This window comes from Chiloscyllium plagiosum, unplaced genomic scaffold, assembly GCF_037043375.1.
Source record: "Chiloscyllium plagiosum isolate Xiang-an unplaced genomic scaffold, Cpla_swu_hap1 HiC_scaffold_24, whole genome shotgun sequence".
Lineage (NCBI taxonomy): Eukaryota > Metazoa > Chordata > Chondrichthyes > Orectolobiformes > Hemiscylliidae > Chiloscyllium > Chiloscyllium plagiosum.
In genome coordinates, this window is record NW_028270162.1 from 28089652 (window position 1) to 28102466 (window position 12815).

The 12815-nt window shown below is 40.2% G+C and overlaps 1 protein-coding gene across 2 annotated transcripts in view; it reads right to left on the reverse strand.

Annotated features, from left to right (window-relative positions):
• Positions 1-12815, reverse strand: part of rasal1a (RAS protein activator like 1a (GAP1 like)) — a 271746-nt gene that overhangs the window by 162131 nt on the left and 96800 nt on the right. For both annotated transcript variants that reach the window (XM_043715652.2, XM_043715650.2), the window contains exons 6-7: positions 8414-8495; positions 281-421 (exon numbers count right to left, since the gene is read on the reverse strand). In XM_043715652.2, the coding sequence (XP_043571587.1) occupies positions 281-421; positions 8414-8495 (223 nt within the window). The remainder of the gene's footprint in view (positions 1-280; positions 422-8413; positions 8496-12815) is intronic.

Consider the following 12815-nt stretch of genomic DNA (forward strand, 5'->3'; position numbering starts at 1 on the left):
CACTTTCCAAACAGTTTTTTTTAACCTATTTTTCCTCATCAACCTGTTCAGAGATGTTATTACACACCTCTGGAGCAGGTGGGACTTGAGCCCAGGTCTCTCGGTCCAGGAGTAGGGACACTCCCATTGCGCTACTATAGTCCCTCAGTTTGATTGGTTTATAAATACACCATTTCAATGACAGCCACGACTCATTCCATATTAAATATTCAGCCGAACTCAATTTGTGAAAACACAAATAGCGTGAATGTAACTGCTAGGTCAAACAACAGCAGCTTACCTTGCCTAGAAAATCATTCTTTCCCACCATGTCCCAGTCCCAAACTTCCACAGTGAACATCATTCCTTCTGTTGGTAAGCCATCCTCCAGTTCAAACTCAAATACTTCATTCCAGTGAGGAAAACGAGTCTTCTTTATAGTCTAGAATTTACAAAGAGTTACCAAATATTAGAATATGTATTAGAAATGAATTCTGTAAGGAAAATGGTATATAGTTAATGCAGAAGTTGTATTATAATAATAGGTTTAGTCTTATCTAAGAGGAAGTAAAGAGATTTTTAAAAAATCATAATAGTGACAATGAAGCTTTTGGATGGTTTAAAAAGCCTTTTACAAGTGCCCTTTTGAGAATGATACCTGTCCTTCTTACCCTGTCTTGTCTATATTTGTCTCCAGATCCACAGTAATGTGTTGAACTTGTACTGTGCTCTTAAACTGCCTAGGAAATTATGCATTTGTATCAGAACTGCTACAAAAAAATTAGTTTTTAAAAAATGCCGAGCAGGCACCAGAGTCAGAAGTGACAGAAATATATAATCCTATCCAGCTGTTATATACAGCTTTTATCCATTATGGTAAGTTTACCAAGGGGTCCACATTTTGCTAGGACCCCCGAAGTCACAGACCATATAACCCTTTCAATAAGCCTGCCCTAGTCATCATACTCAATAAACAATTAGGGAACGTGTTACAATTGGAGTATAATGCATCTGGACATCACTGTATTATGAATACAATACCATGTGGACAGACTGATAGTGACAGCTCTGTTATGAGTCTCTCCAGTGTTGTACAAGTTATTGAACTGGACTAATGCCAATCAAAACAGAGACCAATCTCCGGATCCCTTTCAAATGCATTTTATTTTACAATTAACATGCACATTGCCCCTTCTCAATTCTTTTTATCTCCATCTTATCATCATTGTCTACAGCAGATGGTTAACCAAATAACTTTCTGCAATGAAAATTGAATGCCAGTGATGATGACCATGAAACTCCCAGGTTGATATAACCCCATATGGTCAGACTCATAGCAAGGCAGTTGACTCAGAACTGCCCTCTTAAATTGCCTAAAACCATTCAGTTGAACAGGTATCAGGACCACTACAAAATATACAACAAGAATAAAAAGAGATGGAATGCTCAGCAATACCGTAAGTAGGGGATTTTGAGATGAAAAAGACACACCTCGCTCTGCAAAGTCTTTTCATCACCATTCTGGGGTTGCTGTAAAATCACAAGTATCACAGTCCAGTCAAGTAATAACCTAATATGTTCATACTCAGACTTATATCTGTCTACCAATGTCCAGAACTCTTGTATCACCATTCCTGGGTACATTCTGTCTTATTGTCAGGACTGGTCTACCAGAATTTATGGCACTTGGGTGCTGTATACAGTTGTGAGTGAGCAGCTGCATGAATCACCAACATGAAAGTCTTCTTACATTAGGTCAAACATTCATCGGATGAGTTTGCACTCCTCCATATTGCGCACCATGTACAATAAGCACCGTGTGTATTCTGGAAACGGACTTCAATGTATATCAGTAGAGCCACTGTTGGTCAAGTTCTGAAGGATCTGTCGACCAGACTAGGCCTTGGTATTGGTGAGAGAACCACTTAAGGTAAAATCTAACTTAAATACATATGCAAAAGCTAGGGACACTGACAACATCCCATCCGTACATCTGAGAAGTTGAGTTCCAGAAGTGCCATAAATCTAGCCAAGCTGTTCCAGTACAGATACAACACTGACAAATACTTGAAAATTAGGAATATTTCCACTGTATTCTCCTATCTACCAAAAAAAATGCATCCAACCAGTTATCACCCCAATAATCTACTCTTGATTATATGCAAACTCCTGGAAAATGTTGTCAACAATACTGTCAGGCAACACCTAATAATGACCTGCTCATCAAGGCTCAGTTTGGGTTATGTGCTCTAGACCTTACTACAACCTAGGTCCAAACAATGCCATTGGTGATACTGAGAGTGATTGCTCTTGATATCAATCCAGTAGTTGACAAAATGTGGCACCAAGGAACCCTGTCAAAATTGAAGTCAATGGAAATCAGTTGAAAAACTCTTTATTCACTCGAATCATAATAAGTATAAAGGAAGATGTTTGTGCTTTTTGGAGGTTAATCACCTCAGTCACAAGAGAGAGTTGCCAGAGTTCCTCAGGTAGTAGCCTGCATTCAGCCATCTTCAGCTGCTTCAAAATGGCCTTCTCGCCATGTAAGACCAAAAGTAGGAGCATTCACTGTTAATTTCTCAGTTAGCAATTTTCAGTTCTCCTTGTAACTCCTCAGACACTGAAGCGGCAAGACTAATATCTCCCTTTGACATTCAATGGCATTACCATCATCAAATCTCCTTCTATCAATATTCCGAGAGTCATAACTGACCACAGAATTAACAGCTACATAAATAACTACAAGACCTGAGGGTGAGCAAGTGACTCAACTCCTGATTTCCCAAAATGTGTCCACCAGCAACAAGGCAAAAATCAGGAGTGTGATGGAAAACTGCCTATTTGTCTGGATAAACAGCAGTCCAATAAATTGATTGATTGATGATTTATTGTTGTCACATGCACCAAGTGAAAAATGTTTTTTTGCATACTATTCTGACAGATCACACCATACAGGCAGGGAATAGATGGATATGGGGACCTTGTGCAGACAGATAGAATTAGTTTAAAATGGCTTCATGGTCAGCACAGATGTGATTGGCTGAATGGCCTGTTCATGTGCTGTACTGTCCCATGTTCTAATATTGAGTTTCTGAATTGCAATAACAAATTTGGGAAGGCTCTTCTAAGTATAAAGATTAATGTATAGGTTTGGTCCTTGAACCCCAGCTTTTTACAATCTCCATTAACTTGGATACAGGGATAGAAGTCTCTAAAGCCAAATTTGTGGACAACACAAAAATAGGTGGGATGGTAAATTGCAACGAGGAAATCAGAACCTTACAAGTGGATATAGATAGGTTGGGAGAGTGGCCAAAATGTGGCAGATGGAGTTTAATGTGGGTAAGTGCGAGGTCATGCATTTTGCTGAAAAAAATGGGAAGGTGACCTGTTATCTAAATGGGCAGAGACTTCAGGATGTGCTGGTGCAGAGGGATCTGAGTCACAGAAAACTAGCATGCTGGCACAGCAGATAATAAAGAAAGCAAGTGGAATTGTTTTTATAACTAAAGGAATAGAATTTAAATTAATGAAGTATTGTTGCAACAAGGCATTGGTGAGACCACACCTGGAGTATTGTGCACAGTTTTGGTCCCCTTATTTGAGGAAAGATGTAGTGGCATTGGAGGTAGTTCAGAGGAAGTTCACTAGATAGATGAGGGGTTTGTTGTATGAAGAGAGATTGAACAGTTTCGGCCTGTACTCTCTGGAATTTAGAAGATAGAGGGGAGATCAAATTGAGGCATTCAAGATGATAAAAGGTGTGGATTAAATAGACATGGAGTGGATTCTTCCTGTTGTGGGGAATTCTAGAATGAGTGGTCATGGTCTTAGAATAAGGGGTAGCAAGTTTAAAACAGAGTTGAGGAGAAACTACAGGTTGTGAATTTATGGAATTCATTACCCCTAAGAGCGGTGAATGCTGGGACAATGAGGAAAATAAAAGAGGAGTTACTCAGACATTTAATTGGTAATAGGTTGAAGGGATTCGGGAAGAAGACAGGAAAATGGGGGTGAGGAACATATCAGCCATGACTGAATGGCAAATCAGATTTGAAGGGCTGAATGGCCTAATTTTGCTCCTGTATCTTATGAACTTATGATCTTATGAAATACTAAATTAGAGGAATTACCAAAATAATGCATTTTTATACAAATAATTCTACAGTGAAAATTCAAACGTGAAGGTTTTAAAGATTAATTTGGAACTAAACAGTTGGTAAAAGTAATATTAAAGTAGCTGTTTAGTGGTAACAGGAGAAGGGTTCTTATAATTCTGTTATTGGCTGATCATGTGATATCTGTTGCCAAACGCAAGTCTTTAAAGCTAATCTTTCCTGAAGAAGGGCTTATGCCCGAAACGTCGATTCTCCTGTTCCCTGGATGCTGCCTGACCTGCTGCGCTTTTCCAGCAACACATTTTCAGCTTTAAAGCTAATCACACAATGCCAATGAGGTTCAGATTATACTTCAATTTGAATGGGAAGCATAAAAAAGGAATTTTTGGAATCAAACACATTTACAGTAAATACAAACCAAGCTAACATTTCCATCAGCAAAGTCAAATTTTGTTATGATACTAAAACAGGAGTCAAATGTGGTAAATCAAAGCAGCTTTTGTTTGCATGCAAAACATAACAGACGGCTGCTTCTACATCACACTCAGAGTAAAGAAGTAGGTGTTCTTGTGAAGTAGCATACTTCAGAATTGAATTATTATTGTCTGCATCAAGTCTGAGTTCTGAACATTAGATTCTCCAACTGTCTAATTTCTCACAATTACATTTAGCAATTAAACTTGTTATTACTGACAAAGTTTTCTTTCCTTATCTGAACAAGCCTCCATTCATAGTAAATATCATTCTAATGCCAAACAACATGGTCAAATTTATTAGAGAAGCAAAATTAAAATGTGATTTGGGTCAACTGATGCTGATAAACTGAGTGATATTAACTATGCAAAATGTTCAAGGAGAACAATGCTACTTATTAGGTCAACATTTATTGCCGATCACTAATTGTTCTTGCAAAGGTGATGATGAGCTGCGTTCTTGAACCAAAACCAGTCCATGTGGTGAAGGTATAGCTACAATGATGTAAGGAGAGGAATTCTAGGAGTTTGATACACTGACAGTGAAGCAAAAATGATAGACTTCCAAATCAGAGATGATTGGCACCATGTGCAGTTGAATAACTGTTATATAAAGTAGGAGAAATTGAGGACTGCAGATGCTGGCAAGCAAAGTTAAAAAGTATGGCACTGGAAAAGCACAGTAGGTTGCTGGCTGACCTGCTGTGCTTTTTCAGCGCCACACTTTTTATATAACACTGTTATATAAAGTAGTTGAGTAAATTAATGTTTACATCAAAGTTCTCTCATTGCAAGTTTAAAATTTGTTGTAACCTTCAGCTGCTCCCAGAGTTCCAAGTTTCTAGTAATTTCATAGCAAATACCTTTACCAACAACAAGCACTGATTGCTTTGTTCCTGATTTTGCAATTTTAAGATTGTTGATGGTTACCATCAGAATCAGGATCAAATTTTGTGAAGTGATTAAAATAGTATTTGGCTTTGCAAATCAGTAAGGAAAAGAAAGGAACAAGTGGTTTAAAATGTTTGATTTCTGGGTTCAAAAGGTTGATTAACATAGCATTAACAATTATCACATGGTCTTAAGGTACAGTTAATTAGCAGACTTAACTTTCTGTGACAAGTTCAATGGAAAATTAATATGCAAATCCACCAAGCTCTTAGAAATCACACGGAGCCTAAGGACAAGATGCTGCTTTTGCAAAACAAAAGATGGAGTTACATAATTCAACCAGCAAGTTCTGAAGATTCACAATACTCAATATACCTTTTAACCACCTGAATTTTCTGGCAGAGTTGCACTTTAATTACTTGGCAGTGGATTATGTGTCATAATTTCTCCAGCAAGATTTGGCCCATTATGTTTTGTCAGACTATTTCAGGGGAATGGCTTGATAGTTAAGCAATAATACTTTTAGGTTTTTTTTTGTATGTTAGTCAGCAAGTTTTAATGAATTATAACTTGTAAAGGAAAGTAAAAGGAAAGTAAACCAGATAATCTAAACTCGGTTGCAATTTTATTTGTTAAACACAGTGTGTTTAGCCAACAGTCTATGGGCTAGAAAATTACTTTTTGAATGATCTCATCCAATAGAATATTCTGAAACAAATGGCCATAAACGAATCAGAGTTAGTAGTTTATACAAATGCAGGCATCCAACTTGCAGATTGTCTTAATGTTAATCAACATATCATTTTTTCCATAATTTATTTTGTTACAGGGACATTAACTCATTTCCATTTGCTTCACACTCCCACAGCTAGTGATCTGACAACTCTCAAAATATTAAGCATTAATAATTTGTTCCAGAAATAGCTTAAGTTTTCACTTTATGACTCATCTGAAATTTCTAAGGTTTACAATCCAGCATCTTAGGCTGCAGATTATTGAAGCAGTTTCTCCCTCAGTTGTTCCATAATTTGGATAAGAGTCAAATCGTCAGTGAAGCCTCCGTGCATTTTTAAGGCAATATTTTTCATACTTGTTTTTTTCAGACCCTATTTAGAGAATTATAGCAGTAGCAAAACGTCTTTGGAAAGAGAAACACCTCTTAGTAAGTAAGAACAAGTATTGGATAATGTGCTGTGTTTTCAATATCTTCAATCCAACTTAAAGTGGTACGTTACTAAACATGCTGGTTTTACATTTTCCTCACCAGCATTTATTACCCTCTAACGTTTTGACCATTTGCTGGGATGTAATTTTACAGGCACTAGTCATGTTGCTGGTGATAATTTTAATGAATCTGTTCAAAGGTTATAATATACACCTCTGTTGCAGGTGGGACTTGAACACGGAACCTCTCAGCCAGAGGTCGGAACATTACCACTGCAACACAAGAACTACTCAGCATTTTGCTGGATCTCATTCAGATGAACATTATTCACCTGAATGATATACCAGATGTTAACAAGCTATCATAAATGTCAACACAGTCAAGCTATTACCTGTTTCTACATGATGACTATAAACACAAACATACTCATGTACACAAACAAAACAATGCTCATACATTTGCAATAGGGGTCAGCGAATAACAATAAGATGAAAGAAGTCTCATCAACATTTCCAACCCTAATCCAGTTGAAGTGGTTAACTGGTTAATTTAGTATTAACTGAACAAGTGCCAGTTAAAATGTGACTTTCTGGTTTGAGTAGATCTTGGGCTAAATCCACTGAGACATAAAGAGAACTGTGTTTTTGTTCTCAAAACTATCATATCACATACTCATAACAGTAAGACTGCTATTTAAGAAAGGAAATAGGAAGAATATAGAGAACTACAGGTCAAGTGGGTTAGCATCAACCAGCAGAAAATGCTGGAATCCATCATTAAGGAGGCTAACGGGTACCCAGAAGACTATAACATGATTTGGCAGAGTCAACATGGTTTTATGAAGGAGAAGTCAATTTATTAATTTTTTAAAATAATTCCTGGGATCAGAGGGCTGCCCTCTGAAGAGAGGTTGAGTAAAATGAATCTACTCTCCCTGGAATTTAGAAGAATGAGGAGTAATCTCACTGAAATAAATCTTCTGAGAAGGCTACAAATTCCCAGGATAAGGGATCTACTATTTTTTACCCATTCATGGGATGTGGACACTGTTGGCTAGGCCAGGATTTATTGCCCCTGTTGCCCTTGAGAAGGTGGTGGTGAGCTGCCATCTTGAACCATTGCACTTCATCTACTGTGCGTGGACCCATAGTGCTGTTAGGGAGGGAATCTACTGAGATGAGGAAAAATTTCTTCACATAAAGGATTGTAAACGTTTGAAGTGCTTGCTCCAGAGGGAGGTAAATCTTCAGTCACAGACTGTATTCAGGATTAATATTGATAGTTGTTTTAGACGCTAAAGGAAACTGAATGATTCAGGGAGTGGCCAGAAAAGTGGCAACAAGATTTAAAAGATCAGTCATGAGTTTATTGAATGTTGGAGGATATACAAGAGGTCTGTGGCCTATACCCGCTCCCTATCTTTTACCTTCTGATGTTCTTATTAACATATTACTCAATATTCTAAGATAAAATATGGCATAATTTCTCCACACACATTTTGTCCAATAGTCACACTTTAGGTGTGATAAATGTTACATTCAACTCTTGAATGTTGAGTGCCTTCTATGTAAGTATAAACGCAGTTCCTAGGGTCTTGTGGTCTGGTGTTAATAGTGTCCTTAACCCTTGACCAGAAGGACTGGGTTCGAATCCCACCTCTCTCGGAGGTATGCCATAACATGTCTGAACAGATAGATTAAAAATTATTTAATTGTGACTTGTTTGGTGATAGTGACATCTCTAAGAATGAATATAACAGAAAAATATAAAGACGAAAAACTCACAGCTGTTTCTGTAGTCTTGTTGTTAAATACCAGTCTTGCAAATGGATCGGATGTGCCAGAAATATCTCTTGGTGCGAGGTCTCTAAGGAGATAATAAAGAATAAAAGAATAAAAGATCCATAATACTTTCTCAGGTCACAGCCAAAGTAGTAAGTTATTAAATTGCAGTCTGAGCACACAGCTTCACCACAGTTAATTAGCAATGATAAGATAATAGAAGTAAATCCATCAGGAATATCTGAGCAGCAGCAATGAGCATAATGAGGCCAACCACCTCCTCTCCTCAGTTTAGTCAAAAAGTGAATTGAGTTTCATCTTGATCTGCAAAAGGCTCTGAATGGGCACTCCATTTGGAGTTCTTCCTATCTTGTGGGAATGCATGAAGGATTGCCAATCACTTTTTCAGGGAGCGGTGTCTCTGTGCGTAAGATGGAAAGCACGGACCATCTACTTCACATGCTGGCTGCCTCCAGCTAAAGCTCTTTAAGCATGTTACTGGAGACAACAGTCTTTCCTCAGGTATTGGTGGTCCCAACTTCCTACTCCAATGGAAAGGTATGTTGAAAATGATGAAAGTTAAAGGGACACATGATTAGATTAGATTAGATTAGATTAGATTAGATTAGATTAGATTAGATTACTTACAGTGTGGAAACAGGCCCTTCGGCCCAACAAGTCCACACCGACCCGCCGAAGCATAACCCACCCATACCCCTACATTTACCCCTTACCTAACACTATGGGCAATTTAGCACGGCCAATTCACCTGACCTGCACATCTTTTGGACTGTGGGAGGAAACCGGAGCACCCAGAGGAAACCCACGCAGACACGGGGAGAATGTTCAAACTCCACACAGTCAGTCGCCTGAGGTCGGGTCTCTGGCGTTGTGAGGCAGCAGTGCTAACCACTGTGCCACCGTGCTGCCCACCCCATCAGTTCCTGGGGATTTATTAACTTTCAGCTCCATTAATTTCTCTAGTTCTCTAGTATAATCTTCTTACTGATGCTAATTTCTTTTAATTCCCCAACCTCTATGGCCGCTAAGATCTCTAGCGCTGGTACATTTCTGGTATCTTCCTCAATGAAAACAGACACAAATCATCATTCAGCTTCTCTGCCATTTCTCTATTTCCCATTCTCCTGAATCTGCCGATACTGAACGCATGAACAAAAAACAGAAATTGCTAGAAAAGCTCAGTAGGTCCGGTGACATCTATGGAGAGAAATCAGAATTAACGTTTCGTGTCCAATGATCCTTCCTCAAAACCGATGGTAGTTAGGAAAATGTCAGAAGATAGGGTGAGAAAAGGGGGTAAGGAGTAAACAATAGGTTGGGATAAAGCCCAAAGAGAGAGAAGAACAGTTGGACAGATAAAGGAGTGGATAATGATCTGGCTGAGAGGGTGAATGGAGACTGTTAGTGGCTAACAATGGGTTGTGTCTAATACTGGACTATAAGATAACAAGATCTGGTGTTGGGGGTGGTGGCTTTGACATGGGAGAGTTCAAGCTTAAAAGTTATTGTCTCGATATTGAGTCTGGAGGGCTGCAGGATCCCCAAGCATAAAATGACATGTTGTTCTTCCAACTTGTGCTGAGCTTCACTGGAGCAAAGCAGCAAGCGTGAGACAGAGCTATTGGCCAAGGAACAGAGTGGTGTGTTAAAGTGGCAGGCAACTGGAAGCTTAAGGTCATTCTTGCGGGCAGAACATAGGTATTCTGTGAAGCCGTCACCCAGTCTTTGCTTCGTATCCCCAGTGTACAGAAGGCCGCATTGTGAACAGACAATGCAGTAGACTAGGTTGTGAGAAGTGCAGTAAAGTGCTAGTTCACCTGGAAGGTATGTTTGAGCCCTTGGATACTGAGGAGGAAGGATCTAAATAGGCAGCTGTTACACATCCGGCAGTTGCAAGGGGAAGGTGCCGTGGGGCTGTGGGGGAGATGTAGGAAGAGTGGGTCAGGGTATCCTGCAGAAGGAGGGCGAGGGTAATATGTGTCTATTGGTGGCATCTCACTGGAGGTGGCGGAAGTGGCAGCTAATGATCTTCTAAATGTGAATACTGATGGAATGGTAAGGACAAGGCCACAATTTCCTCTCCCACGTGGTCGATGATGCCCTCCAGCACATCTCATCCACTTCCCGCACCTCTGCCCTCGAACTCCACCCCTCCAACTGCAACAAGGACAGAACACCCCTGGTCCTCTTCTTCTACCCCACCAACCTCCAGATACATCGCATCATCCTCCGCCATTTCCACCACCTACAAACAGACCCCACCACCAGGGATATATTTCTCTCTCCACCCCTATCTGCATTCCGTAAAGACCATTCCCTCTGCAACTCCTTTGTTACGTCCACAGCCCCCACCAACTCACCCTCCCCTCCCGGCACCTTCCTCTGCCACCACAAGAATTACAAAACCTGCACCCACACCTCCCCCTTATCTCCATCTAAGGCCCCAAAGAAGCCTTCTGCATCCGACAGAGATTCACCTGCACTTCCACACACATCATTTATTGTGTTTGTTGCTCTCGATGTGTTCTCTTTTACATTGCAGAGACAGGACACCTACTTGCAAACATTTCAAAGAACATCTCTGGGACACCCACACCAACCAACCCCACCTCTCCATGGCTGACCAGTTTAACTTCCCTTCCCACTCCCCCAAGGACATCCAGGGCCAGGGCCTCCTCCATCACCAAACTCTTACCATCCAATGCCTGGAGGAAGAACACCTCATCTTCTGCCATGGGACCCTCCAAACACATGAGATCAACTTGGATTTCACCAATTTCTAATTTCCCCTCCCCCCCATCTTATTCCAGATTAAACCTTCCAACTCGACACCGCCCTCATGACCTGTCCTACCTGTCCATTTTCCTTCCCACTCCAGTCTCCTCTCCCACCTATCACCATTACCCCCAACTCCATCCATCTATTGCACTCTCAGCTACCTTGCCCCCAGCCCCAGCTCCACCCCCCTCCCATTTATCTCCACTCCCCTCCCACAAGCCTCATTCCTAATGAACAGCTTATGTTCGAAACGACATTCTCCTGCTCCTCAGATGCTGTCTGACGGGTTGTGCTTTTCCAGCACCACACTCTCGACTCTGATCTCCAGCATCTGCAGTCCTCACTTTCTCCAAGGACAAGGGGAACGCTATTGCTGTAGCAGGACGGAAGAGAGGGGGTGAGGGCCGAAGTGTGAGAGGTGAGTTGGACCCAGTTGAGGGACAAGTCAACAATGGTACTGGGGAATCTTAGGTTGAGGAAGAAATTGGACATTTTGTAGTCTTCCTTGACGAAGTTGGCACCGTCGGAACATTTGCAACAGTGATGGAGGAACTGGGAGAACAGGAAGCAGGGTGGAAGGATGTATAGTCCTGATAACTGAGAGTTGGTGGGTTTGTAGTAGATATTAGTGGCCAGTCTATCTCCAGAAATAGAAACAGAAATGTCGAGGAAGGGAAGGGAGGAGTCAGAAATGGACCAGGTGAAAGTGAGGGAGGGGTAGAAATTGGAAGCAAAATCAAGAAACCTTTCCAATTCCAAACGAGAGAGAAGAGCACCCATGTGGATATAATGAACTGACATGTGTTTTACTCAAACGTTTCTGTTTGACATCCCTAAAGCAGCTATTACAATCTGCTTTTATGCTCTTTGCTAGATTGAATTCATATTCTATCCTTCTTTCCTTTTCAGTTTTTTGATCTTCCTTTGTTGCATTCTAAAAATCTAACAATCCTCAGAATTACTGCTATTCTGGTAAATGTTTAGGTCTTTTCTTTTAATCTTACAGAATACTGAACATCTTGATCCACAGTTGACTGACATCTTTGAGTTTGTGCACCTTGAAGGAGTTTATGTCGGTGCTGTAACTCACATAACAGCTCTTTAAAGACCATCTATTACCCGTGCCTTTTAATGCATCTTTTTAATTCACCTCAACCAATTAATGTTAATGCCTTCATGATTTCCCTTATTCAAAATTAACACTCTTGCTTTAGACTGAAAAACTTGGCTCTCAATTACAATATAAAATTTCATCATCGCGTCATTCATCTCAAAAGATTATTTACAACAAGCTTGTTAATTAGCCCCTTTTGATTATATAATACTGAATTTAAAATAAGGCGTCCTCTGTTGGCTCAACATACTGCTCCACCAAAGCATCCCTAACACACTCCAGAGAACTGTTTTAGTGCTCAGTTGGTTTACTCAGTCTACATGCAGATTGAAGGCATCCATTTTAACCATGTTGCCTAATCGACATGCTTCTCCTGGTTGATACCATGCCCCACGTAGAAACTGAGTGATGCCAACAGTGTGGGTTCAATTCCTGCTTGCCTGAGGCATGGTGACTCTTAGGTTAAACTCATCACCAGTTGTCTCTCTCTCT